Raw genomic sequence first — 11,344 nt, 5'->3', positions numbered from 1 at the left:
CTAAAGTACCACCTCCCTGAATCCAGTCCACTCTTCTTCCCTTTGTAACAGTTGCCTTCTCTTAGGCTGTATCTGCACTGGGGAAATAATCTGGTTTGACTCTACTTTAACTGTCCTGGCTCAGTGCTATTGAATTCTGGGAGTTGGAGTTTGTTGTGGGTTCCTTGGATCAAGGCTATGGAATTCTGGGAGTTGGAGTAGTCAGCCACATCCAAACGTCCGTTCTTGAAGGAGTACCGGAAGCAAATGGTACAAAATTGCAACGCAGCATCATGGGAAATGTGGGACCTACCTTGGAGGTTTGGGGCGGGGTGTACCAGGATGGAAGCAAAGTTGCATTCTACACCAGACCAATCTGGATTGAAACTGAAGTGAGCTTGGAGACAATTTTTTGTGAATTTGCTTGTTACTGTTTGGATTGACTGCGGAAGCGCCTCAGAACAACCCTCCCCCCCCAGAAAGCAATCACGTGAGATAATACATCACGTTTTAACATGAATCCGCATGGTTGGACCCTCAGTCGCATCGGAACAGAGCTGCAAAATCCTCCGTGAGATAAGACTCAAAGTGTTCTTTAAAGAAATTCTTTATTTGGTCCCGAATCTCCCATTTCACATAATTGGATCAACCTCAGCTTCTGGTAATATGTGTGAGTTAAAACTCCTCTATATCTACATTATCCTGAGCTTTCATGATTTAGAAATATCTATTATGTGCTCTACTGGGCTTGCTGTTAATTCAAAAATATTGTAACCTTTCTACATAGCTGAGTTGCTCCAGCTACCCTTTATTATTTCGGTTGCCTTTTCTGTACCATTTCCAACTCTGCAGTATCCTTTTTGAGATAAAGGAGACATAACTATTTAAAGTGTTCCAAGTGCAATCACATTACATTGTGACAAGAATGGAAATTTATTTTCAGTCTCTTTTTTAATGATTCCTATAGTAAAATGCACTGTCTTTGACACATATGTCAAACATTGTAAAGCAATATTTTGACTAGATGCTCAACAGAAGTCCAAATATATCTCTTCTGCTGGTCACTCCTTACCAAAACAGCTTGCAGGCTGCATGCGGTCCCCAAGGGTATTACTAAGCACCAGCACTTACCCCAATTCTTTTGATTCCCTTCCCCCCCCAAAAAGTTCCCCCATTTCCCAGGGAGATGTAGAGGGACAATTTCACCATGTTTTTGGCCCTATTTGCACTGTTACAGGCTCAAGAGAGGACATTTTTAAAATATGAAGTAAATTAGAAGACACGTTCCCATTTATTAGGTAAATAAAGGTCTTTTTTCTGGACCCCAAACAGGCCATTTTGATTAATTTTAAAATCCAATGATGAGGTGAGGAGAATGGTGGTGTGTGTGTTTTGTGGAGTTTTGAGAGTCTGTGCAACTCCTAGTCCCTTGTAATTATTCAACTCTCATAAACCTTAGCATCCTTGTCCTAGACTTATTAGCTTCGTTCTCCAAATGTGCTACAGTGGCACTATCCACCCACAAGAGGTTAGGGTTTCTCCTGGTTGATGGAAATACAATTTTTAAGTGGGAAAAACCCCTTCTCCCCAACAAAATAGTTCAGCACATGCTAAGGTGACACAAAAATTCTCGAAGAATGTAGTTGGCTGGGTATCTCAATGGTGCCGATGAACAGGAGCACCCCCAATTAAAAAAATTGCTTGCACTCTTGCCAGTTATACATACTATATAACACGCCATCTATACTGTAAAATATGCCATTTGTTGGGAGTGCTTTGATTGTGTGTGCCTGCATGGCAGGGGGTTAGACTGGATGGCCCCTTGTGGTCTCTTCCAACTCTATAATTCTATGATTCATTCTAATTTATTGCTCTCATTAAATTATAGATCTTACAGACACTTGAAGAAAGACTTAAATTGATATTCTGACTAAGTAAAACAGGATACATTCTTGCATGTGACTATCCTCTTTAATGCAGTCAACTGCTTTGTTTTTCAGGGGTCACTTCTTTGGGAGCTGCTGCCCTGGACAGCCAAGGTTATGAAGCGGTTTTGACTGTGGAGGCTAGTGATGAGCCACATGGAGTCTTGGATTTTGCATCTTCATCTAAAATTGTTTTGGCCCAAGAAGGAAACACCACGATTCAGCTTTTCATTAATAGAGAATTTGGATCTCTAGGTTTGTGTATGGTAGAAGTTGGCTTCTGTGACATAATATGATATTATAAATTATAAATTACAAATGTGCATGCACACAAATTTGCCTTTCAGTTACTACATACCATGAGATCCTTTACAATAAATCACAGAATCAGTGTAAAGCCTTAGTCCAGGCATGATTAAACCCACTAAATCAATGGACTTAAGTATTCTGCAGTAGTGTTAGGCCTAGAACCTTATTGAAAGGAACTTGCAAAATAGTATCATACATCTGAAAAGCTGAATAAAAGCATGTCAGCTTCTTAACACCTTGTGGTAATGAAAAACGGAGGGAAGAAAAGAACCTTGTGGGATTCTATAACTGGGAGTGGAAAGGTGCCACCATAAGCAATCACAAGGTTGACTTTTCAGTCCCTGAAGCCCTCCAAAACACTTCCAAAGCCCCTGGGTTTTCTGGATTATTTTTGGCCCCCAACCTGCATGTGTGGCAGTTTACCTCCTTTCTTCTACTACCCTGTTTCCAAATGGCCACAACCAAGCCAAAATTGGAACTGGAAGGGACATCAGTACTGCCCTGTAAGACAGTGAATGAGAAAAGAAATTGACCTGTGCCCTCAATTTAGTTCAGTGTGTGTGGTGTGTGTGTGTGCGGGGGGCACATAGGGACAAAAACATGCTCTAAAGTGATACTGTAATTGGTCATTTGCAAAAGAATGACAGAAAACTTCATATGGCAGTTCTGTACAACATGATAATGTCAGTCTGCTTAGAGCTTTACAATTGAAGATCTATAACCTTAATTGAATGAACAAGCAACAAGTGCAAATGGACAAGCAGTCATGTAATTTTAAGAATATGTGCATGCCTTGTAAGAAGATTAGTTGCTACATTTTCCATTTTGCAACAGTATCAGCCTTCAGAATAGTAAAACAGTATATTGATTTTCACTGAGACTCTCAGTTGTAAAACTTTCATGTTTTTCAGAACAGAATGTATCTTTATAAATGTTATTTTCAAATTTTAAACACTGAACAATAATTACTCATCTCTTATATTAAAAGTTACCAGTAGGTGAGCTAACCCATTCAGTTTAACTTTTAACATAAATTAAGAATCTTAGAAAACACTAGTTGTGACCAGTCTTATGTGCTAACAGCAAATGCGATGTTCAAGTACCGTTTCTTATAAATACGTGCCATTTGCACAATATTTATTTAATTTATATTCCACTTTTCTCCCAAAATGGGAATCAACATAGGTCACAATATAAACAATACACCTAAATAATAATATGAAAGTTTTAAAGAAATTGTATAAATGGCCATATTAAATAAATTAAAACAGTTTAAAAAGCAGTTAAAATATAAGGATAAAAAGCTAGCACACACCAATTAAAGGCATTCCTCAATGACCAGTTAACAGTTAAAGGCCTGGATAAAGAAGGTCTTTACCTGCCAGTGGAAAGAAGGCAGAGAGGGGGCCAAGCTAGCATCCTGTGGGAGGGAATTCCATAATCTGGGGTGAACGCTCAGAAAGCTCTCTCCTCTGCCTTCACTAATTGAACCTATAATCGCTATAATGTCCCCAGCTTCATGTTGTCATGTCTGTAATACAAGTCAGGTTGGTTGGGGGACTAAGAGAAAGTCCTCCCCTAAGGGTCATAAAACTCAAGCAGGCTCATACCATGAAATACAGCATCTCAGATAGGTTGACCCTAAGCTCTATAGGACTGTATAGATTATAATCATTACTCAGAATTGTGGCTGGAAATGACTCATTAGCCAGTGAAGCTGTCTCAACAGAAGAGTTACATGTCAGTAGTCTTGCCACAGTATTTAAGACTCTGGTTAACCTCCCTTGATGATTTCATGTAAATGTTGTATAGCATATCACGGGGGTGTGCAAAACCAAGCTCTGGGAGACCTTGAAGGCCAACAGCCATGGGCACAAACATGAATCTATCAGCTCCACCTTTTGAGTTTGCCCCTCCAAGAAGAATTGGATCTACTGTAAAGCAGTGAACCCAGGTGCCATCCCAGTGAATTAGCTTGGAAGCACACCATGATTAATAATACTGAAAGCCACCAGTAGGTCCAGCAGAACCAATAGGAATGCACTTCCCCAGTCTGTTTCTTGTCCTTGCACTAAAATGTGCAATGCAAGGCCAGAAAGTTATTTTTGTCCTTTATAATACATTCTGTCTACTTGATCTTTATGAAACAAATTGCAATTTTGCAAGGCAACTCAAACGGTTTTTGTCCCATAACCAGGCCTGAAACCAGAGTGAAATGGATTTAGAGATAATCCATGTAATCTACAAGCCACTGGAGCTGGGTAGCATTACATGCTCCAGAACCCCCAAAGAGAGGTACAGTATTTGCACACTGGCCAATAAATATTTAGTGTAGTTGGGTTCAGAGAAGATTTTTCCCGTAAAAGCTTCACCACAGCCTCTTTTAAGCAAGATGGAATCTTGCTTTGCTACAGTGAGGCTTTCACCATTCCTCTTACTCAGTCCCTCTTTGGCCTTTTACAGTTTTGTCCACAACAGCAAAATGTAGGCTATTCAGCAGTCTACTGTGAATAATTTATATGACACTTTGCAGACAAAAACTACTCAGATCCTGTTGTAGGAATTTATTGTACTGCCCTTTTCCACCCTTTCCTCCTGAGCTAGGTGCAGCATAAAAACTTAAACATGGATGTATTAGACACCTCTATTCTCAAGCAGGAGGCATCCCATACCCGATCCAGACTTCTCCTGCTCCTTGCAAAGAATTGGAAAATCCTGTTCTTTCAAAAAGTGCCAGAGACATCTGAATCAAGTATGGATGCCTCTTGCCTGGGCACTGAGGTGTGCAATAAAATCTGTGTTTTAAAGTTTTCATCCTGCACCTAGCTTTGGAGGAAAGGACAGGAAAGAGTGGTGCGATAAACTCCTTACTTGGATGATGTGACAGATACAGGTCCAGTGGATATAACTTTAGCTTCTATTTGTCTTTTTCATTTGGTATATTTCATTTTATAAAACCTGAGGATAGGGGCATTATAATTTGAAAAGTGAAAGCAACTATATGCATTCCTGCTTATTAAGTGATCTATCCACTCCTGGCTTATTCCTGGTTTATTAAGTGATGTATCCACGACAACAAACTGAGCCAGTTCAGAAAGGGAAATATAGCGGGGTGGATGGGACACTAACAAAATTACTATAATCTTCCCAACTTCATGTTGCCATGTCTGTAACACAAGTCAGGTTGGCATGCTCATCAGGTGCTGGATGGTTATTGTTTTCTTCTTCCATTTACTGAACTGACATTAGTAGCAGCATTTTTAGTCCTGGAGGCCTGTTGCCAAAGTATCCAGCCTATTTGATGTGGACAATAGTTTGGGGGAAACAGTCCCTCCTGCCCTCTCCTCTGCTGGATACACTGTCTTGTACTCCATACTCCCTTTTGCCACATTATTGTGTCACGATTGCTTTCTCGGTTCTTCCCCCTCCCCATGTTCTCCCTGAAATACATATACGTTATAAGGCGGGATACAGAAACAGACGGCAGGGGAAGACACGTCCTTGGAGGTGTAATTCTGCTGGAATACGGAGGCCTCCAACCACACCCCCCGAAGGCCTCAAGGGTGTATGGGGCTCCACAATGGGGGGCAGTGAAAGACCCCCGCCTCACACCTGGGGCCCTTTCCTGACCCGACCCAAGTTCCATAAACCGCACGCCTCCGCAGGACGCTGCAAAGAGAAGAGCAGCTTCCGCACGGGGCACCGGCGCCCAAAAACGGGAGGCTCATTTTTGGTTTCTTTTGCCGGCTGGCGGAGTGCGCAGCTGCCCTGCGCGGTCAGCAACCGCCGGCAGAAAAGCATCATGTGCAACATTTAAAGCGCCCAGGCCCCTTAAAACTTTTTCCCCCCCCGCCCTGCCCTGCCCAAGAACAATGGTGGTCTCCTGCCCAGCCTGGTGATCAGCTGGTGTTGGCATCCTTGGTCCTTGCACGTAGCCAGTGTCACCAGCATCATGGATGCCTCCTCTCCTTTTGTCCCCCCCACGCTTGCTGAATCTGCAATGCACAGCCACAGCTGGTCGCCGCGGCCACCGCTGTCCCCTGCCCATCCCCCCTCACCTCCCTTGACATATGTAAATATTTAAAGTTTTAGCATTTTTTTATGTTAGGTGAAAATGGGCAGGAAGTGTGTAGGGGTTCACTTTAAATTCCAAACTTTCCACAATCGAGCAGTGCATGCCGTACAATGTTGCTCTAGGGTAGGGTTAGGGTTAGGGTTAGGGTTACGAGCATTAAAATAGAGTGCAGCTGGCTGCAACTTCCACATCTGCATGGCAATCTGACACTCTAATAGAGCTTCGGTGCAAACATGTGCATGGTCCAGGAGACCCCCGACTCATTATCGACGCAGCAGACACGGAGCTTTTAAATGGGCAACTTAAATAGCGGCGTAGCAATTTCTGGCGTACCGGTGCAGCAGCTTATAGACAGAGCTGCACAGTTTGCGCAGCATAAGAAAAGAAGCGGGAAAAGCGCAACCTTTTAAATGCCCGCTTCTTCCCACTTGGGGCGTGCGGGCGGCGTGGTTCATGGCGGCATTCAGGTAAGGGCCGTCTGAAGGCTATACCTTCAGACGTCATGAACAAACACCCTTTTTGCCCGTCGTATCCGCCATAGAGTATGGCTAGCAAAACAAATTAGAGCCACTCCTGCTTAAGCCTCTCTCTCCTTCTAACCCTCTGAACAAGTAAGACTCTTCCCCAAAGGGGCAACCCTACCACTCTGCAGCCAGCTTTAATCCCTCACAAGAAAAGGACATGTGGTACTTACTGGCCGATTCGTGGCTGAGGGTAGTGGTTCTGAAGGGAGTGAATCTTAGCCCAGCAGTTTTCAATTGGGAGCAGTAGCAGGCAGTCAACAGCAAGGCCTTTTCTCCTTTTCTGGGGTGCAGTAATTTTCTCCCCCCCCTAATCTACTAAACGGCAGGCTTGGAGAACCCTCCCCCCCCAAAAAAACTGGGGACAAAAGGCTCATTGTCTATAGCTGGGGACAATCTTCTTGAAGTGGAGAAGCAGGAATGGAGAAGTGAGTTTCCTAAAAGGGAAGGAAGTAACAGCTCTGAACAGGAACATTTCCTGTGGAATGTGTAAATAATAAATAAATAAATTTTTATTTATATCCCTGCCCTTCTGCAATCAGGGCGGCTTACACAGAGATTAAAAAATACATACAATACAAAAGATTAAAATACCAATACATCAAACATTCAGTAAAAATAACCAGACAGAAAAGCCCCATAGCCCAACCTCTTGGCCACGAAAGAGGAGGAGGCCCCAGGATTTTTAATTCGGGGAATGCCTTGTTGAAACAGGAAGGTTTTCAGATCCTTCCTGAATTGGGCCAGGGTGGTATCGAGCGAGCTCAGTGGGCAGCGTATTCCAAAGGGCTGGGGCAAGCCATGGAGAATGTCCTCCGGGTGGTGGAGGCGTAACCTAGCCCCAGGCACCTTCAGAATTCTGCCCAGACGTTCTGAGGGTGCGAGGGGAATGTACGGGGAGAGGCGGTCTTGAGGTATCCTGGGCCAAGCCATTTAGGCTTTATAGGTGATCAACAACACCTTATATTGAGCTCGGAACGGATGGGCAGCCAATGGAGGTCTTTCAAAACCGTGTCATATGGCTGGTCCTGGGAGCATCAGTGAACCAGCCGGGCTGCCATATTACGCGAACCATTTGCAGCTTCCTCCGAGGTTGTGTATAAGGTTGCCCCATGTAGAGTACATTGCAGAAATCCATTCTCGAAGTTACCAGAGCATGTACAACAGTTCCTAGGTCCCTCTGGGCCAGGTATGGGCGCAGCTGGCGAATAGGCCGAAGCTGAGAACAGTGCTCTTGACCGTCGCATTCACCGAGCTGGTCAGGTGAAGCGACGAGTCAAGAAGCACCCCCAAACTGCGCACGGAGTCCGTCACAAGGGAGCGTGACCCCCCTTCAGGACGGGTGGAACCACCGCCATTCCTGGACCAGGAGAACCTATCACTAGTACCCGCCCCGCCGTTTTCCTCTGGATTACAACTTGAGTCGGTTTTCCCTCATCCAGCCATTACTGACTCTAGACAGGCCACGAGAGGAGAGACGCCATCCCCAGTCACTGCAATCATACGGAGCATAGAGAAGATGAATTTGGGGTGTCATCAGCGTACTGAAACCCCGCGCCCCATGGTCTCCGGATGATCTCCTCCAGCAATTTCATGTAAAGTGTTAAATAGCATGGGAGACAGAATGGCTCCTTGAGGGACCCCCAGTTTTTAAGGGGCCTCTTTCAGAGCACAAACGTCCCCGCCTGGCACCATCTGGGACCTCCCGGAGAGGTAGGACCGGAACCACCACTGGAGCGCAGTGCCCCCGAACCCCCACCTCTGCCAGGCCCCAGAAGGATACCATGGTCTATGGTATCGAAAGCCGCTGAGATGTCCAAGAGCACCAGCAGGGACACGCTTCCCCTGTCGATGCTCAGACGGAGATCAATCGACAAGGCGACAGGGCCATCTCAACCCCGACCCGCCCGGAAGCCAGTTTGAAAGGGTCCAGATACCGTTTCATCGCAAGACCGCCTGAGCTGGATCGCAACCGCCCTCTCGAATCACCTTACCCAAAAATGGTAGCAGCGAACAAGGCCGATAATTATTATACCAGGGGGTCGAGGAGGGCTTTTTTAAAATAGGTTTTTACATGGCCAATTTCAATTGAGATGGAAATAGCCCGTCCCGCAGAGTATTAAAACTACTCCATAACAATAATGTTACCCGCCGGTCCCCCCTGGCCGCTAACCAAGAGGACAGGGATCAAGAGAGCAGGTTGTTTTCCCTCGAACACTCCGAGTGTCACTGAATTTCTCTCATATCTGGCATAAGTCATCCCAGATCTCAGATATTAAGAAGTCATTTAAGGCAGTCTCACTTTTTCCAATGAAATAATTTGTTTTGTTTTGTTTATATCATGCCTTTCACGCAAAACTGGGACTCAAGGATGTATCATTGAAATGGACAGTATTCGTAAATTAGTTATGTATTAGAGTATTCTTTATTTACCTGAATATTGTTTATTTTCTTCTCTTCTTTATTGTGATTATCCACAACCTTTTCTATTTATTTTTTTTTTATTATCTGCTCACTAGGTGTCATCAATGTACTATGCAACAGTTCGGAATTTCTTGACTTAAAGAACAGACGGAAGGGATACTCTGCTGAACCAGGTGTCAGATTCCTTTACAGGACATTGCTTTAGGTGAAAATGAAACATCAGCAACCAAAAATGTTACATTTAGAGGTAAATTGCAATTCTCTTCAACACTGGGGAAAATAGCTTTGTGGTCTTGATTGCTGCAAAATTTAGGTCCCGAATCCTGAAATGCAGGGGAGGCCCCCTAATAATTGATGGGAAAGAGCCAAGGGTACAGTCAGTATTTTTTTTAAAGAGAGAATATAGATTAATACAAGCGGGATAAACGTATTTCATTTGCCCTCACCTTACCAGTGTGATACATTGAAGCTTCAAAGTGCATAATGGATTTTTTCATGTCTCTCTCACTCTCCCTCACTTCAATTTCTATCACAATGCTTATAACCAGAAGAATATTTTGCCCGTTGCAAACAGCAAACTGTTTAAAAATATACAGTACTTTATCAATAGTGTGCTATGAAGATCCACCTGGGGCCTAACAGATTACCTTGCTGGAAGATAACTAAAATTAAAACCCTTTGAAGTGAACTCCACACATGAGGAATTTTCAGAACTTTCTTATCTTCTTGACAGTAGCACTTCACAGCATCTGAAAACTGGATTCAACAGAAAAAATAAGTTTTCAGGGGACACTAGATGCAGTAGGGAAAAGACCCCCCCCACACACACACTTTCTGGTTCTTTTCTTCTCCTTCCACTACGCAGCAGTCAACTGCTGAATCTTGTCCACATGTATTTTGTTTCAGTGTGCTCAGTGAACTGTAGATCGTGCAATATTTGCTGAAGAACAGGGAATGAAACAGTCGCTCTATTTCTGTTTTGCAGGATGGTGTCCCAGAGATACAAGAATTCTTCCTCATTAATCTCACATCTGTGGAACGGATCATGAATCTTCGACATCTTTGCCTCCCAGACTTGGTATAAATTCCATCTTTGCAATTGTCTTATTGTTTGTATGCTAGTAACATAATGTTCAACCAATTTATTTTCACTAACTTTGTAAAAATATGAGTTCTGTGTTAAAAATTCCTAATGCTATTTTTCAAAGACCTTGTTTATCACAGAAATACAACTTAAAAATGTAAACCTTTAAGTTTCCTCCTGGCTGTATTCACACAGAAGTAAACAGAGGTTAAGAACCCAGCTTCCGGCATGAGAAGCAGAGTTGTATACATGACCCTCATGGCCACTTGCATCATTGCTAGTATGTCTGGCTAGCCAAACCAGAAAAATTTTTTAGGTCTTCTAGGGATAAGGTGACCTGGTATGCCACTTCCTTTTCAAAGCAGAATGTCCATCTGCATATTCTTCAACTAAAATCTAACTGATTTTGGGAATGGAACCAGCATCTCAAATTTAGGGATGGGCTCGGAGTTTAGTTCTTTTTGTACTAAGAAGGAGAAATAAAATGGGATAAATAGTCCTGTGCACCAACACAGAGCTTTCTTATCAAAAAACAGGATTATCTGAATCCTGGTTTATGGTCAATGGTACCTGGTGGTGACCCATGCTATGGAGTAGTGAATTCACTCTAAATTTTAGTCCAAACTTTAAAGAACCTATCCAAGATACCAACTTGTTCTTAGAATAAGTTCAGCCCCTTTAAAGTTTGAATTGAAACTTGCAGTACATTTCACTGAACAGAAGTCACCAGCCACACCAATATTCCACATTTTGGAATATTGTCTTATAAATATAAAGAGAAAATTTGCACAGCAGACAGTGAACTGGGCTAGAATTTGTCTCCCTGCTAAATATGAAGGCTTTTCACAGCATGTGCAGATAAAGTTGTTCAGATCTATTTTGACTTGTAAGACATAGCAGTCTCTGAGGAATAAACCTTGACCCACTGTCCAATAATAATTTATTCTTTTCAATTGTTACAGCGTGGAGGGTCCTTGGAAAGATTAGTGACACCAAATGTTCATTGGATCCTTGCCCTGTCTTCTGG

The 11,344-nt window shown here is 43.2% G+C and overlaps 1 protein-coding gene across 1 annotated transcript in view; it reads left to right on the top strand.

Annotated features, from left to right (window-relative positions):
* The window catches only part of ADGRV1 (adhesion G protein-coupled receptor V1), a 384,090-nt gene that overhangs the window by 101,701 nt on the left and 271,045 nt on the right, over positions 1 to 11,344 (top strand). The window contains 4 exon segments of the mRNA XM_042447787.1: positions 1,980 to 2,159; positions 9,329 to 9,408; positions 10,219 to 10,279; positions 10,282 to 10,311. Coding sequence (XP_042303721.1) covers positions 1,980 to 2,159; positions 9,329 to 9,408; positions 10,219 to 10,279; positions 10,282 to 10,311 — 351 coding nt within the window.

The sequence above is a fragment of the Sceloporus undulatus genome, chromosome 2, assembly GCF_019175285.1.
Source record: "Sceloporus undulatus isolate JIND9_A2432 ecotype Alabama chromosome 2, SceUnd_v1.1, whole genome shotgun sequence".
Classification (NCBI taxonomy): Eukaryota; Metazoa; Chordata; class Lepidosauria; order Squamata; family Phrynosomatidae; genus Sceloporus; species Sceloporus undulatus.
The sequence above is the reverse complement of the archived record's forward strand: the minus strand, read 5'-3'. Positions and strand labels throughout refer to the sequence as shown.